This window comes from Oncorhynchus masou, unplaced genomic scaffold, assembly GCF_036934945.1.
Source record: "Oncorhynchus masou masou isolate Uvic2021 unplaced genomic scaffold, UVic_Omas_1.1 unplaced_scaffold_701, whole genome shotgun sequence".
Classification (NCBI taxonomy): domain Eukaryota; kingdom Metazoa; phylum Chordata; class Actinopteri; order Salmoniformes; family Salmonidae; genus Oncorhynchus; species Oncorhynchus masou.
The window spans coordinates 325850-352807 of record NW_027013471.1 but is presented as its reverse complement, the minus strand read 5'-3'; the positions used below and the strand labels follow the sequence as shown (position 1 = coordinate 352807).

The 26958-nt window shown below is 46.9% G+C and overlaps 1 protein-coding gene across 1 annotated transcript; it reads left to right on the top strand.

Annotated features, from left to right (window-relative positions):
• Positions 1 to 2783: 2783 nt before the first annotated feature.
• On the top strand, positions 2784 to 20352 carry LOC135537036 (protocadherin-18-like). Its single transcript, XM_064963249.1, is given in 6 exon segments — positions 2784 to 5283; positions 5286 to 5606; positions 5609 to 5745; positions 6432 to 6520; positions 7062 to 7231; positions 20227 to 20352. Coding segments are annotated over 6 exon segments (2856 nt in total). The 5' UTR covers positions 2784 to 3251; the 3' UTR covers positions 20334 to 20352.
• Positions 20353 to 26958: the final 6606 nt, after the last annotated feature.

Here is a 26958-nt window from a genome sequence, read left to right as displayed (position 1 = left end):
ATTATAGCCTGCAACCCGTTTCTTCATGGCTACAACTATTGTTTCATTTCTCACCCGGAGTTTCAAACATTCCCTCTCTCTTTATTCCGTTTCTTTTCTCTTTTATTCTCCTCTTTCCATGAACTCGGGAGGACTTTCGCTTCTTTTGTTCCCGAAAATGTGATTAGCACCCTGGCGCGCGAGGTATAATTGCATTACCGTCTTTGTGGGCGCTCGGGCTCTGTGGAAAGCACCGGTCCGGTATCAGCACTGGTTAAATAGTCTACGAGACAGAGACTTGGTCGGCAAAATGTGCAATAGAAGAGAGAATAATCAATTCAAAGGGAACGTTTTGCAAACACAGTCAGAGCTATGAATAGAATAATTAAGATTAAGAGAAACGTTTTTGCGCCTATTTAAGATTGAGAGGGGGTAAAATGTGCACCTTCTGTCGATGTCAGTGCACGTTTTGGGAATTCGATAACTCCTTATGCAAATTCACGGAACACTATAGAAGGTTTGCAGATGCGTTGGGATCAAATAGAACGTCCACCCAACTTAAACCAACTGACCTATTGAAACCTGGATATTCATGACTGTCAGTGAACGTTTATCCGCCATATATCACGTTGACGATAATTTGGAGGAAGAGGGACATACGTTATTCATATATTTGTTGCTTGTCTTACATGGAACTACGTAGGCCATGCATGAAGTTGCATCACTGTTAACCCAATCACCAGACTCCATTCTGTATAGGCGACATGTGTGGGGAGATGGGATGACAGTAGGTGAGATATTCCATACATGGTTAACACGGGCAAATCCACAGATGATCCCATGTTTTACGAACAACTTCGAGATGCTGATGTTTCAGAAACATGGATGGAAGTTGAATTCTGACGTGAGAACGTGAGAGCTTGTAGGTCTCTACTCTTAAACAGACGAGTTTGGATAAGTGCCCGTATGTATTGTGTACGTTAAGATGACTGCGTGAAAGAGATGCAGAGATTTAAAACGGCCACGTCAACAGATGCTTGCGTAATTTTACAATATAGGCTAAAAGATGTAGGATACGTTCCCAAACATGATGTGCACGGTTAGCCTAAATAATTAGCGTAGCCCCCGCTTAAAGATTAAAACGCATAAAACATTTTTTTTTAAAGGCCAATTGTTGTTGTCTGTCTCGGAGTCATACGGTGACAGGCTAATTTCACTCGGTTATCTGAATGCATGGATGGAGGGGAGTGAGTTGGAACCGTGTCCTGAATAGCACCCTACTCCCTTCATAGTGCATTACTTTTGACCGCCACCACATGGCTCTGGGTAAAAGTAGTGCACTACGTAGGCTGCCATTCAGTACGCACAGCCTTAGAGGCGTGTTTGGTCGGGTGCAATGACTGGGGTTGGGTTGTCAGCCAGACCGTGCCAGATGGTCGTGGGTTTGCGCAGTCCCAGTTGCGCATGTTCGTCTTGTTTTAAAAAAAAATATTTTGCATGCATGGATGTACATGTTTGATGACAGAGAATGGGATACTGTTTGTGTGTGTGTGTGTGTGTGTGTGTGTGTGTGTGTGTGTGTGTGTGTGTGTGTGTGTGTGTGTGTGTGTGTGTGTGTGTGTGTGTGTGTGTGTGTGTGTGTGTGTGTGTCTGTGTGTGTGTGTCTGTGTCTGTGAAGTTGAAGAATGTTAAACAGTATTATGCACGGGGACAGAGATGTACCGCGGCGTGACCAAGTCCTAAACCCATTCATTAGTACCCGGCTCCTTTTCACCACAATTCTCCACACTGATTTATCCGGCTTACCCTCTACCACAACCCGCCACAGATTAGAAAAGGCGCATGTGAACATTTTGCTCAAAAACATCCAAGAGAGGGTGAGGGAGGAGGAGGGAAGGAGACTCAACTGACACTGAATAAAACGACCAGGGAGGAAATTAATGTATGCAGTGTCCACGCAAGCTAGCAGTCTCTCTCTCTCTCTCTCTCTCTCTCTCTCTCTCTCTCTCTCTCTCTCTCTCTCTCTCTCTCTCTCTCTCTCTGTGTGTGTGTGTGTGTGTAATTTGGGTATAGCCTATATGCCAGTTGCTATAATAACTAATTGGTGAGACTGGTGAAGATAATTCTCCATTCGCCAGTTAGACCAACGCACATAATTCGAAGCGATATAAATCAGAATGTAGCCTCCACATGTACAGCCTATCCCCGTCTCCAGTCTCTCTGTACCTAACACAATTCTAAACAATACTTTAGGAGGAATAATGTATATCCTACATTATCCCAGCCCCGTCTCCAGTCTCTCTGTACCTAACACAATTCTAAACAATATTTTAGGAGGAATAATGTATATCCTACATTATCACAGCCCCGTCTCCAGTCTCTCTGTACCTAACACAATTCTAAACAATACTTTAGGAGGAATAATGTATATCCTACATTATCCCAGCCCTGTCTCCAGTCTGTCTGCTGCAACAGACCCACAACGAGAGACCACGACACTCATAAAGAAACCTTGCGTCTTCTAACGGCGACTACCAACAAAATATAACCGGGCAAACGTCACCAATGAAAGTTCCTCTTTAGTAATTTTACCCTTCCCTATTGTTGAGGCATGCTCTCTCTCTCTCTCTCTCTCTCTCTCCTCTTCTCAGGGGTGAAAGTGAAGAAAGAAAGTGGATGAAGAACCCGAGAGGGTGGAGTTTGCCCCGTCTCGATCTCTCCTCCCCTCCCTCTTTCTCCCCCCTCTCTCCTCGCCTCTGTTTTGAGTGGTCACCGGGTAGGCATTTTATTTTGGAAGCATTTTGCCTTGCTGGGGGGAAGAGAAAGGGGCCGCTATTCCGTTGTAGGGCTGGTTAGATTGAGGCGGGCTATTTTGGGGGAGCCATCAGACGGAGAGAGAGAGCGAGAGAGAGAGCACCGCACACAGAGAGAAGCACAGATTTAAGCGGTGCTCTATAAGAGTCTACTCTGAGACTCGCGCAACAGATTTGTATGCGTGGAAGGGATCTTAGATAACTCACTCTCACTTTGGACGTTGTGTTTTCTAGTAGAAATGACTGCGGAACGCACCCTGTTTTTTTTAATGCTCCAACGTGTTTAAATGGGGATATCTAGCTCTTGGAGAAGGCGCTGCGATTAGCCTAATGACTGTCGTCGGGGCGCAGTGGATTCGTTGAGTTCATTAGGCTACAATAACGGAATCAGTGCTGGCTGCGTAAAGGAGCTATTTTGGAACTACTTTCAGAATCACCCAAAGGGATTTTACTTTAAAGATGGAACCTGGACAAATAATCTGCGGATTTTATATCCGAATATGGATACTTCTCGCCGTTATGGCAGTGGCCACGCAAAACGTCAAAGGTAAAACGTTAAAATATCAAGTTTACGAGGAACAGAAGGTGGGGACTGTTATTGGACGGCTTAAAGAAGACCTGGCTGCGGTTTTGGTCAAACTCCCAAGTTCTGTGTCTTTGCGTTTCCGAACCATGCAGAGAGGTAGCACGTCTTTCCTATCCGTGCGCGAGCAGGACGGAGAGATCAGCATCCGTTCCAAAATAGACAGAGAGAAGCTCTGCGAGAAGAACCTCAACTGTTCCATTGAATTCGATGTTCTGACTCTTCCAACAGAACACTTGCAGCTCTTCCACGTCGAAGTGGAAGTGTTGGACATTAATGATAACGCGCCCCAGTTCGCCCGCGCCGTAATCCCCATCGAGATCTCCGAGAGCGCGGCAGTTGGGGCGCGCATTCCCCTGGACAGCGCGAGTGACCCCGACGTCGGGGAGAACTCCCTCGATACTTACTCCCTCGAGCCCAACAACTACTTCAAGATTGACATTCAGAGCAGAACGGACGGGGCTAAGTACTCGGAGTTGGTGGTGCTAAGGGAGCTCGACAGGGAGATGCAGCCAGGTTATGAACTTCAGCTGACGGCCTCCGATAAGGGCGTTCCCCCTAAATCAGGTTCTACTCTCCTCAGAATTAGCGTGGCAGATTCAAACGACAACAGTCCTATTTTCGAACAGTCTTCATATGTGATTCAGCTATTGGAGAATTCACCTGTTGGATCTCTTCTTATTGACCTGAATGCGACTGATGCAGACGACGGAACCAACGCCAAAATCGTCTACTCCTTTAGCAGTCACGTGTCCCCGAAAATCGTGGAAACGTTCAAGATCAACTCAGATAACGGCCACCTGACGCTCATGAAGCGCGTGGACTTTGAAAGCGCGACATCATATGACATCGATGTCCAAGCCCAGGATATGGGCCCCAACTCCATGCCAGCACACTGCAAGATCTTCATCAAGGTAGTGGACGTAAATGACAACAAACCAGACATCAGCATCAATCTGATGTCCCAAGGGGACAGAGGCAAGGAGGACGCAGCCCATATCTCAGAGGCCGCTCCATTGGATTCCTTCGTGGCCTTAGTAAGAGTGGAGGACCTAGATTCCGGTCTGAACGGAGAGGTTGTGTGTAAACTCCATGGCCAGGGGAGTTTTAAACTACAGAAGACGTACGAGAACAACTACATGATCCTCACTAACGTCTCGCTGGATCGGGAGAAGAGGTCAGAGTTCAGCTTGACGGTCATCGCCGAGGACCGCGGCACGCCCAGCCTCTCGACCATCAAGCACTTCACGGTGCATGTGCTGGATGAAAACGACAACGCTCCACGCTTCCAGAAGGGACGCTATGAGGTATTCAGATCAGAGAACAACGCCCCTGGGGCCTACCTCACGTCGCTATTGGCAACCGACCCCGACCTGGACGCCAACAGCCAGGTGAGCTACTTCCTGGTGGAGAACAGCGTTCACGGGAGCTCTATCTCCACCTTTGTCACCATAGACCCATCCAACGGTGCTGTTTACGCCCTCCGCACGTTCGACCGCGAGGACATCAGCCGGATATCCTTCGTAGTCCAGGCCAAGGACGCCGGGGAACCCTCGTTGCTGAGCAACGCCACCGTCATCCTGACAATCCTAGACGAAAACGACAACCCGCCGGTCATCGTGGTTCCGCAGCTCTGGAACCTCACGGCCGACGTCCCCGTCTCCAAGTACACCGAGGCCGGTAGCCTGGTTACCGCTGTCAGGGCGACCGACCGAGACACCGGCGTCAACGCAGAACTCACATGTTCAATCACTGCCGGCAACGAGGAAGGCTTCTTCTCTATGGATCCTAGAACGTGCGAGATCAGCGCCAACGTTAGCCTCGACATGTTTCCCCACGAGTTTGCGGAGCTCACCGTCCTGGTCAGTGACCACGGTTCCTTGCAACAGACCACCAAGGCCGTCCTAAAATCAGCCTCTATGAGAACATGGAGGGCCACGTGCAGGTGCTGGACCAGGGGGAGACGCCGCTCGACGCCTCCCTCATCATCATCATGTCCCTGGGGGCCATCTGCACTATGCTCCTGATCATCATGGTGATGTTCGCCGCCCGCTGCAACCGAGAAAAGAAAGATACCAGGAACTCATACAACTGCAGGGTGGCGGAGACCAACCACCAGCATCACCCTAAGAAACCGTCGCGGCAGATCCACAAGGGTGACATTACACTTGTTCCCACGGTGAATGGGACTCTACCAATCAGAGCGCACCACCGCTCACCCTCGGCCACGCCCCCATGGACCGGGCGCCAATGGGAAGCCGGCAGAGCCACCACAGCCACCAGTCACTGAATAGCCTGGTGACGATATCGTCCAATCATATCCCGGAGAGCTTCGCCCTGGAGTTGGCCCACGCTACGCCACCCGTCGAGGTGAGATACTACAGAACACACAATTCACCTCTCTCTCTCTCCCTCCCTCTCTCTCTCTCTCTCTCCCTCACACACACACACACACACACACACACACACACACACACACACACACACACACACACACACACACACACACACACACACACACACACACACACACACACACACACACACACACACACCACTCTCTCCCTCTCTCTCTCTCTCCCCTCACACACACACACACGCCTACACTCCCCTCCACCATTCTAGAATAATCCGTCATAAATCCGAGCCTCTTGGTAAACAGTTCCTGAGTGTCAGTAAAGCCGTAGTGAAATGACTGTCCATTTAAAACTAGTAGAACTGATTCCAGATGTAATCATGGATCCGGTTTGTCTTTGTGTCTTCACCCTCAAGCCATTATATGATCGTTGTTCTCTCCTATCCATATTGATTTGGCCCCGTCATCCACCCACACCCCATTGTTATTTCTCTCATCCACTTTCTGTCATCCATTTTGGAATCATCATATTTGTCTCCTCACCCTCCTCAGTGTGTCACCACCATCAGAATCACTGTGTGGCATCCATCTTGTTTTGTTCCTCATTGTTGTCGTGTTTTTCCCCTGTCGTCTGTTTCCATCCGTTCTGTTATTCATCCTCATTTTTTCTGTTATTTTGATGTGTTTATTCTGGATATAGCAAGTCTCACAGCTTCTGTCCATGCTCCATCAGGGTCAGTATCAGCCTCGACCCTGTTTCCGTGGCAACAAATACTCCAGAAGCTACAGGTAAACAAACCATCCCCCCAAAACATTGTAACGTTTTGCTCTTTTGAGTTGTTATATTCCCTTGTGTCCACCGTGCTTTTCATTAGTAGCATCAATAAAAACCTATATAATGACAGTATGGATCTATATTCGTTTGGCTCTTTTGTTTATCATGTTTTCAGTTTGAATCATATCAATATCATTCAATCCAAAAGTTTGTGGATCACATGTCTGTTTCAACTGTAGTGTTGTGAAATGTTTGCTTTGTATTTCTATCTACCTCTCTATGATGAGCATTAATCAGTGCTACAGCAGCTTCTACCACTAAGAAACACCAATTGCATATATTTTAATTGACTTTAATACATTTTATTTGACTCAAATGTATATTTTTTCTCTCTCTCTCCCTCTCTCTCTCTCTCTCTCTCTCTCTCTCTCTCTCTCTCTCTCTCTCTCCCTCTCTCTCTCTCTCTCTCTCTCTCTCTCTCTCTCTCTCTCTCTCTCTCTCTCCTCTCTCTCTCTCTCTCTCTCTCTCTCTCCCTCTCTCTCTCTCTCTCTCTAGGTATGCATTGCAGGACATGGACAAGTTCAGCTTGAAGGACAGTGGTCGTGGGGACAGCGATGCGGGGGACAGCGACTATGATATGGGACGAGAGTCCCCCATCGACCGTCTGCTGGGGGATGGCTTCTCTGAGCTCTACCACCTGGACATGCTCCACAGACTACACCCAGGTCAGTTACATAGAGACATGAGACAGCCATCTTGGTAGAGGCAGGATAGACTATAGTGCTTCTCTGAGCTCTACCACCTGGACATGCTCCACAGACTACACCCAGGTCAGTTACATAGAGACATGAGACAGCCATCTTGGTAGAGGCAGGATAGACTATAGTGCCAAGGTCAGTTACATAGAGACATGAGACAGCCATCTTGGTAGAGGCAGGATAGACCAGCTTTATACTCTTCAGTGGATGTCACGAATATAAAAACCAAGCCCGGTGACATCACCCGCTGCAGGAATACAGTCCTTTTTCACTAGATATATAAGACTACACCCAGTCATGCCATCAGACACATCACACAGCCATCTCCCCACAACACCTTAAGAAATCATCTATTCAGCTCTACCACCTGGACATGCTCCACAGACTCCCCACACACCTTAATAAATCCATCTTTCAGTTCAGCACCGATCAGTGCTCACAGCAGGTTCTCCCCACAACACCTTAATAAATCATCTATTCAGTTCAGCACCGTGGACAGCTGCTCACCACCAGGTTCTCCCAGGACAACACTATAAATCATCTATTCAGTTCAGCACCGTGGACAGCTGCTCACACCAGGTTCTCCCCACAACACCTTAATAAATCATCATTCAGTTCAGCACCGTGGACAGCTGCTCACACCAGGTTCTCCCCACAACACCTTAATAAATCATCTATTCAGTTCAGCACCGTGGACAGCTGCTCACACCAGGTTCTCCCCACAACACCTTAATAAATCATCTATTCAGTTCAGCACCGTGGACAGCTGCTCACACCAGGTTCTCCCCACAACACCTTAATAAATCATCTATTCAGTTCAGCACCGTGGACAGCTGCTCACAGCAGGTTCTCCCCACAACACCTTAATAAATCATCTATTCAGTTCAGCACCGTGGACAGCTGCTCACACCAGGTTCTCCCCACAACACCTTAATAAATCATCTATTCAGTTCAGCACCGTGGACAGCTGCTCACACCAGGTTCTCCCCACAACACCTTAATAAATCATCTATTCAGTTCAGCACCGTGGACAGCTGCTCACACCAGGTTCTCCCCACAACACCTTAATAAATCATCTATTCAGTTCAGCACCGTGGACAGCTGCTCACACCAGGTTCTCCCCACAACACCTTAATAAATCATCTATTCAGTTCAGCACCGTGGACAGCTGCTCACACCAGGTTCTCCCCACACCACCTTAATAAATCATCTATTCAGTTCAGCACCGTGGACAGCTGCTCACACCAGGTTCTCCCCACAACACCTTAATAAATCATCTATTCAGTTCAGCACCGTGGACAGCTGCTCACACCAGGTTCTCCCCACAACACCTTAATAAATCATCTATTCAGTTCAGCACCGTGGACAGCTGCTCACACCAGGTTCTCCCCACAACACCTTAATAAATCATCTATTCAGTTCAGCACCGTGGACAGCTGCTCACACCAGGTTCTCCCCACAACACCTTAATAAATCATCTATTCAGTTCAGCACCGTGGACAGCTGCTCACACCAGGTTCTCCCCACAACACCTTAATAAATCATCTATTCAGTTCAGCACCGTGGACAGCTGCTCACACCAGGTTCTCCCACAACACCTTAATAAATCATCTATTCAGTTCAGCACCGTGGACAGCTGCTCACACAGGTTCTCCCCACAACACCTTAATAAATCATCTATTCAGTTCAGCACCGTGGACAGCTGCTCACACCAGGTTCTCCCCACAACACCTTTAATAAATCATCTATTCAGTTCAGCACCATGGACAGCTGCTCACAGCAGGTTCTCCCCACAACACCTTAATAAATCATCTATTCAGTTCAGCACCGTGGACAGCTGCTCACACCAGGTTCTCCCCACAACACCTTAATAAATCATCTATTCAGTTCAGCACCGTGGACAGCTGCTCACACCAGGTTCTCCCCACAACACCTTAATAAATCATCTATTCAGTTCAGCACCGTGGACAGCTGCTCACACCAGGTTCTCCCCACAACACCTTAATAAATCATCTATTCAGTTCAGCACCGTGGACAGCTGCTCACACCAGGTTCTCCCCACAACACCTTAATAAATCATCTATTCAGTTCAGCACCGTGGACAGCTGCTCACACCAGGTTCTCCCCACAACACCTTAATAAATCATCTATTCAGTTCAGCACCGTGGACAGCTGCTCACACCAGGTTCTCCCCACAACACCTTAATAAATCATCTATTCAGTTCAGCACCGTGGACAGCTGCTCACACCAGGTTCTCCCCACAACACCTTAATAAATCATCTATTCAGTTCAGCACCGTGGACAGCTGCTCACACCAGGTTCTCCCACAACACCTTAATAAATCATCTATTCAGTTCAGCACCGTGGACAGCTGCTCACACCAGGTTCTCCCACAACACCTTAATAAATCATCTATTCAGTTCAGCACCGTGGACAGCTGCTCACACCAGGTTCTCCCCACAACACCTTAATAAATCATCTATTCAGTTCAGCACCGTGGACAGCTGCTCACACCAGGTTCTCCCCACAACACCTTAATAAATCATCTATTCAGTTCAGCACCGTGGACAGCTGCTCACACCAGGTTCTCCCCACAACACCTTAATAAATCATCTATTCAGTTCAGCACCGTGGACAGCTGCTCACACCAGGTTCTCCCCACAACACCTTAATAAATCATCTATTCAGTTCAGCACCGTGGACAGCTGCTCACACCAGGTTCTCCCCACAACACCTTAATAAATCATCTATTCAGTTCAGCACCATGGACAGCTGCTCACAGCAGGTTCTCCCCACAACACCTTAATAAATCATCTATTCAGTTCAGCACCGTGGACAGCTGCTCACACCAGGTTCTCCCACAACACCTTAATAAATCATCTATTCAGTTCAGCACCGTGGACAGCTGCTCACACCAGGTTCTCCCCACAACACCTTAATAAATCATCTATTCAGTTCAGCACCGTGGACAGCTGCTCACACCAGGTTCTCCCCACAACACCTTAATAAATCATCTATTCAGTTCAGCACCGTGGACAGCTGCTCACACCAGGTTCTCCCCACAACACCTTAATAAATCATCTATTCAGTTCAGCACCAGTGGACAGCTGCTCACACCAGGTTCTCCCCACAACACCTTAATAAATCATCTATTCAGTTCAGCACCGTGGACAGCTGCTCACCACGTTTTCCAACCTTCCCCATGTTGGCTTCAACAATACACGTCTCACCTGAATAGTCAAAAGCTGATTTTTAACACCACATTGACGGCCTGGGTTCCCAAATACACGCTATTTTCTTAATAGTGCACTACTTTCCCTATGTAGTGTACTCAAAAGTGGTGCACTATATAGGGAACAGAGTGTGATTTGGGACACATGCACTATTACATAACAGCCCGTTCACTCAGTGGCACTATTGTGGTTCAGCTGTATTGTTCCCCCACAGCCTTTCAGTTCCAGGGGTTTTATCAGGCAGACATGCTCCTCCATTACCAGCCTCCTGATATCTGGCCCTCAGATAGAGTCGTGTCAGGGAAACGCCTCCAGGATTTAGACTGTGGCTCTCTCTAGTCACTGTGTCGGTGGGGGACAGAGAGGTACAGTGTGTGTGTGTATGTGTGTGTGTGTGTGTACAGTGTGTGACAGTGTGTACAGTGTGTGTGTGTGTGTGTGTGTGTGTGTACAGTGTGTGTGTGTGGTACAGTGTTGTGGGGGTGTATACACGTGTGTCTATGTTGTCTGTGTTGAGTGACAGGGTTATGTCTGTGCTGAGGAGAATTCAGAGTAATTGCTTTTAAAATGATGTTGTTCTCCCCAGAGAGCCACAGTCTCTCCTCTTCTCTCTCTTCTCTCTCTTCTCCTCTGTCTGTTATTCTTCTCTTTACAGAGAGATGAAGGAGGGAGGGAAGAAGGAGAGAGGAGGAAGGAGGGAAGAAGGAGAGATGGAGGAGGGAGGGAAGAAGGAGAGATGGAGGAGGGAGGGAAGGAGAGATGGAGGAGGGAGGGAAGAAGGAGAGGGTGGCAGAGGAGAGGAAGAAAGGTAGATGGAGGGAGGGTGGGAGACAGAGAGGAGGGAGGGAGGGTAGGGAGGGAGGGAGGGAGGGAGGGAGGGTTAGGGAGAGAGGGATTGAAAGAGGGGGGATTAACTGTTTTGAGCCTGATTGAATGGAGTGATTTAATTTGTTTATTTTGTCACTCATCCCAGTAAAAATCGGTTGACCTTTTTGATAACAAAACAACATCTATCTTTCTCACAAAAATGGTTGGTTCAGACGTATAGAGTTTACAGAGACATGAGGGAAAGTGTTACACAGGCAACAGAGGTACAGGGTTAGACTGAGAGGTACAGGGTTAGACAGAGAGGTACAGGGTTAGACAGAGAGGTACAGGGTTAGACAGAGAGGTACAGGGTTAGACTGAGAGGTACAGGACTAGACAGAGAGGTACAGGGTTAGACAGAGAGGTACAGGACTAGACAGAGAGGTACAGGGTTAGACAGAGAGGTACAGGACTAGACAGAGAGGTACAGGGTTAGACTGAGAGGTACAGGACTAGACAGAGAGGTACAGGGTTAGACAGAGAGGTACAGGGTCAGGGTTAGACAGAGGTACAGGGTTAGACTGAGAGGTACAGGGTTAGACAGAGAGGTACAGGGTTAGACAGAGAGGTACAGGGTCAGACAGAGAGGTACAGGGTTAGACAGAGAGGTACAGGGTTAGACAGAGAGGTACAGGGTTAGACAGAGAGGTACAGGGTCAGACAGAGAGGTACAGGGTTAGACTGAGAGGTACAGGGTTAGACAGAGAGGTACAGGACTAGACAGAGAGGTACAGGACTAGACAAAGAGGTACAGGACTAGACAGAGAGGTACAGGACTAGACAGAGAGGTACAGGGTTAGACAGAGAGGTACAGGGTTAGACAGAGAGGTACAGGGTTAGACTGAGAGGTACAGGGTTAGACAGAGAGGTACAGGAATAGACAGAGAGGTACAGGACTAGACAGAGAGGTACAGGGATAGACAGAGAGGTACAGGACTAGACAGAGAGGTACAGGGTTAGACAGAGAGGTACAGGGTTAGACAGAGAGGTACAGGACTAGACAGAGAGGTACAGGGTTAGACAGAGAGGTACAGGACTAGACAGAGAGGTACAGGGTTAGACAGAGAGGTACAGGGTTAGACAGAGAGGTACAGGGTTAGACAGAGAGGTACAGGGTTAGACAGAGAGGTACAGGACTAGACAGAGAGGTACAGGACTAGACAGAGAGGTACAGGGTTAGACAGAGAGGTACAGGGTTAGACAGAGAGGTACAGGACTAGACAGAGAGGTACAGGGTCAGACAGAGAGGTACAGGGTCAGACAGAGAGGTACAGGGTTAGACAGAGAGGTACAGGGTTAGACAGAGAGGTACAGGGTTAGACTGAGAGGTACAGGGTTAGACAGAGAGGTACAGGGTTAGACAGAGAGGTACAGGGTTAGACAGAGAGGTACAGGGTTAGACAGAGAGGTACAGGGTTAGACAGAGAGGTACAGGACTAGACAGAGAGGTACAGGGTTAGACAGAGAGGTACAGGGTTAGACAGAGAGGTACAGGGTTAGACAGAGAGGTACAGGACTAGACAGAGAGGTACAGGGTCAGACAGAGAGGTAGACAGGACTAGACCGAGAGGTACAGGATTAGACAGAGAGGTACAGGGTTAGACAGAGAGGTACAGGGTTAGACAGAGAGGTACAGGGTTAGACAGAGAGGTACAGGGTCAGACAGAGAGGTACAGGGTTAGACAGAGAGGTACAGGGTTAGACAGAGAGGTACAGGACTAGACAGAGAGGTACAGGACTAGACAGAGAGGTACAGGGTCAGACAGAGAGGTACAGGAATAGACAGAGAGGTACAGGGTTAGACAGAGAGGTACAGGACTAGACAGAGAGGTACAGGACTAGACAGAGATGTACAGGACTAGACAGAGAGGTACAGGACTAGACAGAGAGGTACAGGTTAGACAGAGAGGTACAGGTATAGACAGAGAGGTACAGGAATAGACAGAGAGGTACAGGACTAGACAGAGAGGTACAGGGTTAGACAGAGAGGTACAGGGTTAGACAGAGAGGTACAGGAATAGACAGAGAGGTACAGGGTATAGACAGAGAGGTACAGGACTAGACAGAGAGGTACAGGAATAGACAGAGAGGTACAGGTTAGACAGAGAGGTACAGGACTAGACAGAGGGTACAGGTATAGACAGAGAGGTACAGGGTTAGACAGAGAGGTACAGGACTAGACAGAGAGGTACAGGGTATAGACAGAGAGGTACAGGAATAGACAGAGAGGTACAGGACTAGACAGAGAGGTACAGGTATAGACAGAGAGGTACAGGGTTAGACAGAGAGGTACAGGAATAGACAGAGAGGTACAGGTATAGACAGAGAGGTACAGGACTAGACAGAGGTACAAGTATAGACAGAGAGGTACAGGGTTAGACAGAGAGGTACAGGGTTAGACAGAGAGGTATAGGACTAGACCGAGAGGTACAGGATTAGACAGAGAGGTACAGGACAAGACCGAGAGGTACAGGATTAGACAGAGAGGTACAGGGTTAGACAGAGAGGTACAGGATTAGATAGAGAGGTACAGGGTTAGACAGAGAGGTACAGGAATAGACAGAGAGGTACAGGAATAGACAGAGAGGTACAGGTATAGACAGAGAGGTTTTATTTTTTATTTTACCTTTATTTTACTAGGCAAGTCAGTTATGAACAAATTCTTATTTTTAATGACGGCCTAGGAACAGTGGGTTAACTGCCTGTTCAAGGGCAGAACGACAGATTTGTACCTTGTCAGCTCGGGGATTCGAACCTTTCGGTTACTAGTCCAACGCTCTAACCACTAGGCTACCCTGTCGCCCCAGAGGTACAGGACTAGACAGAGAGGTATTTGTATCAGTGCTCCTGGTCCCCTCTCTCCCATAGCTAGGGGACTGTGTCCTCTCTCCCATAGCTAGGGGACTGTGTCCTCTCTCCCATAGCTAGGGGACTGTGTCCTCTCTCCCATAGCTATGGGACTGTGTCCTCTCTCCCATAGCTAGGGGACTGTGTCCTCTCTCCCATAGCTAGGGGACTGTGTCCTCTCTCCCATAGCTATGGGACTGTGTCCTCTCTCCCATAGCTATGGGACTGTGTCCTCTCTCCCATAGCTATGGGACTGTGTCCTCTCTCCCATAGCTATGGGACTGTGTCCTCTCTCTCCCATAGCTATGGGACTATTTAGTCCTCAGTGAGGTCCCATAGCTATGGGACTGTGTCCTCTCTCCCATAGCTATGGGACTATGTCCTCTCTCCCATATCTATGGGACTGTGTCCTCTCCCATAGCTAGGGGACTGTGTCCTCTCCCATAGCTATGGGACTGTGTCTTCTCTCCATAGCTATGGGACTGTGTCCTCTCTCCCATAGCTAGGGGACTGTGTCCTCTCCCATAGCTAGGGGACTGTGTCCTCTCTCCCATAGCTATGGGACTGTGTCCTCTCTCCCATAGCTATGGGACTGTGTCCTTCTCCATAGGTATGGGACTGTGTCCTCTCTCCCATAGCTATGGGACTGTGTCCTCTCCCCATAGCTATGGGACTATGTCCTCTCTCCCATAGCTATGGGACTGTGTCCTCTCTCCCATAGCTATGGGACTATGTCCTCTCTCCCATATCTATGGGACTGTGTCCTCTCTCCCATATCTATGGGACTGTGTCCTCTCCCATAGCTAGGGGACTGTGTCCTCTCTCCCATAGCTATGGGACTGTGTCCTCTCTCCCATAGCTAGGGGACTGTGTCCTCTCTCCCATAACTATGGGACTGTGTCCTCAATGTCAAACCAGATAAAACATTGGGACTGTATTTTCCAGCTAGCAGTGTATGTACTGAGTAGTGTTGACAGACAACAGTTCTGTAGGCTACTGCATATCAATGCCAATCATACACCTTGACACTGTGTCCCCTCTCTGCTCTCCTCTTCTGAGCCACGAGACCCTTTAATCAATGTCAAACCAAACATGTTATTTGTCACCAATCTCTGTGTCTCTCATGTCTCCCTTCTCATTCTTCTCTCTCCCTTCTCTCTCCCTAGCCATGAACCTGTGTACCAAACAAAACATTAACCCTCTCCTTCTCTCTCCCTTCTCTCTCCCTAGCTATGAACCTGTGTACCAAACACAACATTAACCCCCTCCCTTCTCTCTCCCTTCTCTCCCCTAGCTATGAACCTGTGTTACCAAACACAACATTAACCCCCTCCCTTCTCTCCCTTCTCTCTCCCTAGCTATGAACCTGTGTACCAAACACAACATTAACCCCCCCACCTCTCCCTCTCTCTCCCTAGCTATGAACCTGTGTACCAAACACAACATTAACCCCCCTCCCTTCTCTCTCCCTTCTCTCCCTAGCTATGAACCTGTGTACCAAACACAACATTAACCCCCTCCCTTCTCTCTCCCTTCTCTCTTCTCTCTCCCTAGCTATGAACCTGTGTACCAAACACAACATTAACCCCCTCCCTTCTCTCTCCCTTCTCTCCCTTCTCTCTCCCTAGCTATGAACCTGTGTACCAAACACAACATTAACCCCCTCCTTCTCTCTCCCTTCTCTCTCCCTAGCTATGAACCTGTGTACCAAACACAACATTAACCCCCCTCCCTTCTCCTTCTCTCTCCCTTCTCCTCCCTAGCTATGAACCTGTGTACCAAACACAACATTAACCCCCTCCCTTCTCTCTCCCTTCTCTCTCCCCTTCTCTCTCCCTAGCTATGAACCTGTGTACCAAACACAACATTAACCCTCCCTTCTCTCTAGACTATGAGGGATGGTACCTGGGAGAAACTGGTACCAAACAGTCTCCCCTTCTCTCTCCTAGCTATGAACCTGTGTACCAAACACAACATTAACCCCTCCCTTCTTCTCCCTTCTCCTCCCTTCTCTCTCCCTAGCTATGAACCTGTGTACCAAACACAACATTAACCCTCTCCCTTCTCTCTCCCTCCCTTCTCTCCCTAGACTCTCTCCAGAGGTACTCCCTAGCTATGAACCTGTGTACCAAACACAACATTAACCCTCTCCCTTCTCTCTCCCTAGCTATGAACCTGTGTACCAAACACAACATTAACCCCCTTCCCTTCTCTCTCCCTTCTCTCTCCCTAGCTATGAACCTGTGTACCAAACACAACATTAACCCCTCCCTTCTCTCTCCCTTCAGGACTCTCCCTTAGCTAGTGAACCTGTGTACCAAACACAACATTAACCCTCTCCAGGGTTCTCAGAGGTCCCTTCTCTCTCCCTTCTCTCTCCCTAGCTATGAACCTGTGTACCAAACACAACATTAACCCTCTCCTTCTCTCCCTAGCTCTGTGTAGACAAACACAACATTAACAGAGAGACCTAGCTATGAACCTGTGTACCAAACACAACATTAACCCTCTCCCTCTCTCTCCCTTCTCTCTCCCTAGCTATGAACCTGTGTACCAAACACAACATTAACCCCCTTCCTTCTCTCTCTCCCTTCCCTCTCCCTAGCTATGAACCTGTGTACCAAACACAACATTAACCCTCTCCCTTCTCTCTCCCTTCTCTCTCCCTTCTCTCTCCCTAGCTATGAACCTGTGTACCAAACACAACATTAACCCCTCCCTTCTCTCTCCCTTCTCTCTCCCTAGCTATGAACCTGTGTACCAAACACAACATTAACCCCCTCCCTTCTCTCTCTTCTCCTCCCTTCTCTCTCCCTAGCTATGAACCTGTGTACCAAACACAACATTAACCCCCTCCCTTCTCTTCTAATGACCCTTCTCTCTCTCCTAGCTATGAACCTGTGTACAAAACACAACATTAACCCTCCCTCTCCCTTCTCTCTCCTAGCTATGAACCTGTGTACAAAACACAACATTAACCCTCTCCTTAGACTCCCTTCTCTCTCCCTAGCTATGAACCTGTGTACCAAACACAAACATTAACCCCTCCCTTCTCTCTCTCTTTCTAGCTATGAACCTGTGTACCAAACACAACATTAACCCCTCCCTTTTAGCTCTCCAAACACAACATTAACCCTCCCTTCTCTCTCCCTAGCTATGAACCTGTGTACCAAACACAACATTAACCCTCTCCCTTCTCTCTCCTTCTCTTCCCTAGCTATGAACCTGTGTACCAAACACAACATTAACCCTCTCCCTTCTCTCCCTTCTCTCTCCCTAGCTATGAACCTGTGTACCAAACACAACATTAACCCTCTCCCTTCTCTCTCCTTCTCTCTCCCTTCTCTCTCCCTAGCTATGAACCTGTGTACCAAACACAACATTAACCCCTCCTTCTCTCCCTAGCTATGAACCTGGGTTAACATTAACCCCCCTCCCTTCTCTCTCCCTAGGACTATGAACCTGTGTACCAAACACAACATTAACCCTCTCCCTTCTCTCTCTCCCTAGCTATGAACCTGTGTTACCAAACACAACATTAACCCTCTCCCTTCTCTCTCCCTTCTCTCTCCCTTCTCTCTCCCTAGCTATGACCTGTGTACCAAACACAACATTAACCTCTCCCTTCTCTCTCTCTTCCTCTCTTCTCTCCCTTAGCTATGAAACTGTGTTACCAAACACAACTTAACCCTCTCCTTCTCTCTCCCTAGCTGTGAACCTGTGTACCAAACACAACATTAACCCTCTCCTTCTCTCTCCTTCTCTCTCTCCTTCTCTCTCCCTAGCTATGAAACTGTCTGTACAAACACAACATTAACCCCTCTCCCTTCCTCTCCCTGCTATGAACCTGTGTACCAAACACAACATTAACCCTCTCCCTTCTCTCTCCCTTCTCTCTCCCTTCTCTCTCCTAGCTATGAACCTGTGTTCCAAACACAACATTAACCCCCCTTCCTTCTCTCTCCTTCTCTCCCTAGCTATGAACCTGTGTACCAAACACAACATTAACCCTCTCCCTTCTCTCTCCCTTCTCTCTCTCTCTCCTAGCTATGAACCTGTGTCCAAACTCTCACAACATTAACCCCCTCCCTTCTCTCTCCCTTCTCTCTCCTAGCTATGAACTGTGTACCAAACACAACATTAACCCCCTCCCTTCTCTCTCCCTTCTCTCTCCCTTCTCTCTCCCTGCTATGAACCTGTGTAAAACACAACATTAACCCCCTCCCTTCTCTCTCCCTTCTCTCTCCTAGCTATGAACCTGTGTACCAAACACAACATTAACCCTCCCTCCTCTCTCCCCTAGCTATGAACCTGTGTACAAAAACAACATTAACCCTCTCCCATCTCTCTCCCTTCTCTCCCTAGCTATGAACCTGTGTACCAAACACAACATTAACCCTCTCCCCACTCTCTCCCTTCTCTCTCCCATAGCTATGAACTGTGTACCAAACACAACATTAACCCCCTCCCTTCTCTCCCTAGCTATGAACCTGGGTACCAAACACAACATTAACCCCCTCCCTTCTCTCTCCCTAGCGCTATGAGACCCTCCAAACACAACATTAACCAATCTCTCCCTTCTCTCTCCCTTCTCAATTAACTAGCTATGAACCTGTGTACCAAACACAACATTAACCCCGTCTCCCTTCTCCTCTCCCTAGCTATGAACCTGTGTACCAAACACAACATTAACCCTCTCCTTCTCTCTCCCTCTCTCCCTTCTCCCCCTAGCTATGAACCTGTGTACCAAACACAACATTAACCCTAATGCTCCCTTCTCTCTCCCTAGCTATGAACCTGGGTACCAAACACAACATTAACCCTCTCCTTCTCTCTCCCCCTAGCTATGAACCTGTGTACCAAACACAACATTAACCCTCTCCCTTCTCTCTCCCTTCTCTCTCCCTAGCTATGAACCTGTGTACCAAACACAACATTAACCCCTCCCTCTCCCTATGAACCTCCAAACAAACATTAACCCTCTCCCTTCTCTCTCCTAGCTATGAACCTGTGTAACAAACACAACATTAACCCTCTCCCTTCTCTCTCTTCCCCCTCTCTAGCTATGAACCTGTGTACCAAACACAACATTAACCCCCTCCTTCTCTCTTCCTTCTCTCTCCCTAGCTATGAACCTGTGTACCAAACACAACATTAACCCCCTCCTTCTCTCTTCCTTCTCTCTCTCCTAGCTATGAACCTGGGTACCAAACACAACATTAACCCTCTCCCTTCTCTCTCCCTAGCTGAACCTGTAAAAAATCTTAACCCTCTCCCTCCCTCTCCCTAGCTATGAACCTGTGTACCAAACACAACATTAACCCCCTCCCTTCTCTCTCCCTTCTCTCTCAATAGCTATGAACCTGTGTACAAAACACAACATTAACCCTCTCCCTTCTCTCTCCTAGCTATGAACCTGTGTACCAAACACAACATTAACCCCCTCCTTCTCTCTCCCTTCTCTCTCCTAGCTATGAACCTGTGTACAAAACACATTACCCCCTCCTTCTCTCTCCCTTCTCTCTCTAGCTTAACCTGTGTACAAAACACAACATTAACCCCCCTCCCCTCTCTCTCCTTCTCTCTCCCTAGCTATAAACCTGTGTACCAAACACAACATTAACCCCCTCCCTTCTCTCTCCCTTCTCTCTCCCTAGCTATGAACCTGTGTACCAAACACAACATTAACCCCTCCCTTCTCTCTCCTTCTCTCTCCCTAGCTATGAACCTGTGTACCAAACACAACATTAACCCCTCCACTCTCTCCCTAGCTATGAACCTGTGTACCAAACACAACATTAACCCCCTCCTTCTCTCTCCTTCTCTCTCCCTAGCTATGAACCTGTGTACCAAACACAACATTAACCCCCTCCCTTCTCTCTCCCTTCTCTCTCCCTAGCTATGAACCTGTGTACCAAACACAACATTAACCCCCCCTTCTCTTCCCTTCTCTCTCCCTAGCTGAACCTGTGTTACCAAACACAACATTAACCCTCTCCCTTCTCTCTCCCTAGCTATGCGCCTATGCACTGAGGAGTGTCGTGTGTTGGGCCATTCTGACCAGTGCTGGATGCCTCCCCCTGGCCCTCTCCCTGTCCTCCCCGGCCTCCTCCTCCTCTGACTACCGCAGCAACATGTTTATCCCAGGGGAGGTCCTCCTTAACCAGCCCCCCACCTCCTCGATGACGACCAGGCGTCCATCGACCTCGGAGCGCAGGAAGAGCTTCTCCACCTTCGGGAAGGAGCCCGGGAGTTCTGAGGAGGGAGGGGTCAGTGAAGGGAGTTCCTTGCTCGGAGATGACAATCTTCCAGCGCCTGCTCCTCCGTCACTGGACTCGTACGCCGAGTGCGTGAAAACCGTGTGCTGCCGCGGCAACGGAAAGAGACATGGAAGTGGAAAGGGTATCCCTCGCCAAGGTGCTGTTACCGGGCGGAAACACACAATCAACCCCGCCTCCTACCCTATATATAAAGCGTGGGCGGCGATACACCCACTGTCTGATTTAAAGACGGAGCTGTCGACCAAAGCCCATCAAGTCACAACACCAACAACCTCACCAACATGGCCACCTCGTCCACCTCCTCTTCCTCCTCCAACCAGCCACCACACCTAAGATGGCTGCCTGCCATGGAGGAGATCCCAGAAAACTACGAGGAGGATGAGCTGGAGAGTATGTTAGGGATGGGGTTTCATGGGGGAAGCTGCGCAGTGACAGACACGATGACATGATGGACCCAGATATAAAGTTGGTCACCGAGATTAATAAACTACTACAGGACGCCAGACAGACCTATAGAGAGACGGAAGAGAAAGAGAGAGAGACATCCGGAATGGAGTTCTGAGAGGAGATGGAGAGACAGGAGTTCCTGTCTCGGAGATGAGAAGAATCTTCAGCGTCTGTCTCCGTATATGATAGAGAGATGGAGAGATCATATGGAGAAGAGAGACAGAAGAGGACAGAGACAGAGAGAGACAGAGAGACAGAGAGAGTATAGAGACAGATCAGAGACAGAGAGATAAAGAGACATCAGAGCCTCCTAGAGAGATATAAAGAGAAGTGGCGACAGAGGAGACAGGCTCACCCAGAGACAGAAGAGACATCATAGGTGGCTCCTAGCTGTCGGACAGAAGCCCATATAGACAGAGAGACAGAGATATCCTCAGAATATGAGCCACCCCAGAGACAGAGAGAGACAGAGATATAGCCACCACACCTACATGGCTGCCTGACAGAGGGAGATAGAAAACAGAGGAGGATGAGCTGGAGAGTATGTAAGGGACAGGGTTTCTCCTAGAGAGACAAGAGACAGTGACAGAGACGGAGACATGATAAAGACTACAGAGAGTTGGAGACAGATATAAAGACAGCGAGGGCGCCAGACAGAGAGATATAGAAGACTAGATCAGAGGGTCTGCTAGACAGAAGAGACAGATCAGAGACAGAGAGAGATGGAGAGAGAGACAGAGAGTGAGAGAATGAGAGAGACGGATCAGAGATATATAGAAGACTAGAGAGAGACAGAGTATATGGAGACAGAGATAGACAGAGCTAGACATAAAAGACTAGACAGAGAGAGACAGAGAGAGAGGGAGACGGAATGAGAGAGAGAGACAGGCCTGACAGAGAGACTAGAGAGAGTGAGGAGACAGAGAGACAGAGAGAGACAGAGAGACAGAGAGATGGAGAGAGACAGACTAGAGACAGAAGAGAGAGACATGGAGAGACAGAGAGAGATGTCTCAGAGAGACAGAGACCAATGAGAGGCCAAGGACAATTATACAGGAAACAGATCCTATAGCACTGATGGTTTTCTATCTTAAGACCTTTTAAGCGTTGGTGAGGCGTTTCAATGTTGTTTGTGACATTGTGGTTGGGCCACAGATCAACAAGGCTACACCAACGCTCCAGAGACACGTTTCTAAACTCCTTCATGTTTCTAACACTGTGAAAGAAGTCTGGAGAGAAATGACTATGAACAGCGTTGGCATTTATAATGTACAGCCCACGTTACTGTGAAAAAGATGCCCTCAAAATGTTGTCATATGTGTCATTGTCATGTCAACGTTAATAACTGTGGTGTACATTGTAAAAACAGGTGTACAAAGCCCTTTGTATTTTAAAAATACACACTTTTATACTCTCTCTTTCTATCTATATTTATATGTATGTTTGTACAGAAGAAAAACAAATGAAAAACAAATATTTTTTGATATTTTCCATCATATCATATATTATCAATCCATGTAGTTTTTTTTTTTTTACTCCAACGTTATTTGTATTTTGTATTTTGTGTAAACGGTAGATATTTAATTATTGGTTATTGAAAGTGTGTGTGTCAAGCACACGTCACCGTGGTGTAAGGTCGGCAGTGTGTGTCCCACGTCCAATACGGCATCCTCTTCCCTAGAAGCCCAGAGTCCTAGACACTATCTGGAGAATGTGGTTCCGTTTGGGATGTCGCCTGCGTGTCTGTGTGGTACCTGTCAGTGTATCACTTTTCATTGTGACCAACAGATTGGACATAATAAAGCTGAAGTCAATGAAGTGTCAAAGTCCCCATTACATAAACGATGTCAGGTGGGCCCCTTTTTTCATCAACTGACACCCACTCATTATCTAGTCAAAGAAATATGTATTTCTCTCCTCTCTCTCTCTCTCTCTCTCTCTCTCTCTCTCTTTCTATTTCTGTGTCTCTGTCTATCTGTCTGTCTGTCTCTCTCTCTCACACTCTCTTTCTGTGTCTCTGTCTGTCTGTCTGTCTGTCTGTCTGTCTGTCTGTCTGTCTGTCTGTCTGTCTGTCTGTCTGTCTGTCTGGCTGTCTCTGTCTCTGTCTCTCTCTCAATTCTGTGTATATATAAAGTCTGTCTCATATCTGTCTGTCAAACATGTGTTAAAGATCTGTCATATCAAGTATCCTGATAATATATAAAGTGTAATAAACAATCTCCTGTATATAAAGTCTCTCATCATCTGTCTCTTTTTGTCTGTCTCTATGTCTGTCTCTGTATGTCTGTCTGTCTCTCTGTCTGTCTGCTACTGTCTGTCTGTCTCTCTCTCTCTCTCTCTCTGTCTCTCTCTCTCTCTGTCTGTCTCTCTCTGTCTGTCTCTCTGTCTGTCTGTCTGTCTGTCTGTCTGTCTGTCTGTCTGTCTGTCTGTCTGTCTGTCTGTCTGCCTGTCTCTCTCTCTCTCTCTGTCTGTCTGTCTCTCTCTCTCTTGTTCTCTATCTCTCTAACTCCTTATACAAAAGTGAATGAATTTCAAATCAACAATTGTATCCAAATGTGATCGAAGAAAGGGCTTCATGTGGAAATCAACATCAACATCATTCATTCTTCTAGTTGCCCTTCTGAGTGTTGGCTCCTCCTACTGTCAAGTGTAGGTGCTACAAGTCGAACAACAGTCAACCACGAGACCATGGCAACCAGGAAAAATGTCTTTCTACGGTGTTTTGCTAATGAATACACTCCAGATGTGATGGGTTGGATGAAGACTCCATCTGACAGAGAGCAAAGACGCCTCTCTATCTGCTGATTTCACAATCATCACGTTGCCTATTAAAATACAGAGTCCCAGGAGTTGATGTCTTTTTCTCACAGACTACATGCATCCTGTCTCTGACGAATCATCCCTGTCTCTTGGGTACAGTGGCTGTCAATTAACTAACGCATGACAAAAGACACATCACACCGTCCTCCATGAAAGACTACATCAACATACCACATGATAATGAAAACACATCATACACCGTCTCTAATGCATGACAGACTCCATATCATCCTGTCTACCACATGATAATGACAAACACACACACTACACCGTCCTAATGCATGACCGACTCCACATCATATCACATACCTCATGATAATGACAAACACACACACTATCATCGTCCTAATGCATAAAGCCTCCACATCATATCACATCTCCACATGATATGTAAACACTTCACACTACACCGTCCCCGTTGTGATATATCAAATTACATCATGACAAACACACAACACAGAACACAAACAAAACAATGTCCCTATATGGTGATATATCAAATTATCTCCTAATATAAAGACATTCATGGCAATCCTGTTTCATTATATGTAAAGACTACATCATCTCCTTCTCGCTATTTCAAGATTAACCATATCCTCACACACTCACACACACACAACACACACACACACACTCACACGCACACGCAAGACGCACGCACGGCATAACCACGCACGCACGCACACACACACACACACACACACACACTATATATACACACACTACATCTCTTATCTTTCTCTTATATTTTTACTTGAATTCACCTTCTGACATCAGTGGAACAGCTCACTTTACACACCATCAGGTAACCACCACAGCCTGTCACCTATATTTAAGAAAAAGATTTCATATCGTTCTTATATAAGGAAACCAAGGTAAAACTTTAACATGTCTTTTTCTTAAAGACTAAAAACATAAATTGCATTTTTCTCCAGCATACAAAGCATTAGTCTACTCTACACAATGTCAATAGAGATAAAGCCAATGCAATAACCTGGAAGGATTCACCACTGTATATAAGTAGTGGCCCAGACATGTACATTTGGCAAAGCGTCTGCTAAATGTCTCATCATACATAAAGACTAAAGGCATATCCTGTCTCCTATATATAAAAGACTACATCATATCCTGTCTCCTATATATAAAGACTACATCATATCACTGTCTCCTATATATAAAGACTACATCATATCCTGTCTCCTATACATAAAGACTACATGATCTGTCTCCTGTGTAAAGTCTACATCTATACATAAAAAGACTATCATGGCATCCTGTCTCTCTATATATAAAGACTACATCATATCCTGTCTCCTATATATAAAGACTTCTACATCCTATCCTGTCTCCTATATATAAAGACTACATCATATCCTGTCTCCTATACATAAAGACTATCATGGACATCATATCCTGTCTCTACATATATAAAGACTACATCATATCACTGTCTCTATATGTAAGACTACATCATATCCTGTCTCCTATATATAAAACGACTACATCATATCCTGTAAAGACTCCATATCCTATGTCTCCTATAAGACTACATCCTACATCATATCCTGTCTCCTGTATATAAAGACTACATCATATTCTGTCTCTATATAAGACTGTCTCCTATATATAAAGACTACATCATATCCTGTCTCCTATATATAAAGACTACATGGCATCCTGTCTCCCTGTCTCCTATATATAAAGACTACATCATATCCTGTCTCCTATATATAAAGGCTACATCATATCCTGTCTCCTATATATAAAGACTACATGGCATCCTGTCTCTTGTCACCCCTGGTCAAAATATATTATGTTTATTCTTCATTTATTTCGGTCAGGCCAGATGTGACATGGAATTGTGTGGTTTTTTGTCTTGGGGTTTTGTGGGATGTCTAGCGTTAGTCTATAGCTGCCTGAGGCGGTTCTCAATCAGAGTCAGGTGATTATCATTGTCTCAGATTAGGAGAACCATATTTAGACAGCCATATTCTTTGTGTGTTTGGTGGGTGATTGTCCTTAGTGTCATTGTTCTGTCTCTGTGTTAGTTTACACAGAAGTATAGGCTGTTTCGGATTTGAATTCGTTCTTTTGTTTTTGTAGTATTTGTATTGATTCGTGTTTACGTTTGTTGATTAAACATGGAACCCAATCTACACGCTGCATTTTGGTCCGACTCTCCTTCACCGCATGAAAACTTCGTTACAATATCCAACAACTCAATTATCTCTGATGGTTAACATCATATCAATATAAATATCTAACAACTCAATTATCTCTTATGGTTTACATCATATCAATATAAATATCTAACAACTCAATAATCTCTTATGGTTACATCATATCAATATAAATATTTAACAACTCAATTATCTCTGATGGTTTACATCCATATCAATATAAATATTAACAACTCAATTATCTCTGATCTGGATTGTTACATCATATGTGTACAATATAAATATCTAACAAGACCATGGTCCCATTGGGATCTGGATTTGTCCAGGTCTTATACAGGATCTGTTTGACAACATTTGATCTGGATTGTTAAACCCATTGGGGATCTGGTTGACCAGGGCCTATGGTTAAACCCATTATCTGGTTTGACCAGGGCCTGTTCAATATGTCTTTTGACCCAGAGGCTGGGGGTCTCGGCTTGTTGCTGGTTTGACCAGGGCCTGTAGTTAAACCCATTGGGAATCTGACCCAGGGCCTATGGTCCTAAAACCTGGTTTGACCAGGGCCTTGGGATCTGGTTTTGACCAGGGTCTGTAGTTAAATGTATTGGGATCTGGTTGACCAGGGGCTGTAGTTAAATGTACAGGGATCTGGTTTGACCAGGGCCTGTAGTTAAACCCATTGGGATCTGGTTTTGACCAGGGCCTGTAGTTAAACCCATTGGCATCTGGTTTGACCAGGGCCTGTAGTTAAACCCATTGGATCTGGTTTGACCAGGGCCTGTAGTTAAATGTATTGGGATCTGGTTTGACCAGGGGCTGGAACAAACCCATTGGGATCTGGTTTGACCAGGGCCTGTAGTTAAACCCATTGGGATCTGGTTTGACCAGGGCCTGTAGTTAAATGTATTGGGATCTGGTTTGACCAGGGGCCTTTGGCATCTGGTTTGACCAGGGCCTTTAAAGCCATTGGGATCTGGTTTGACCAGGGCCTGTAGTTAAACCCTTTGGCATCTGGTTT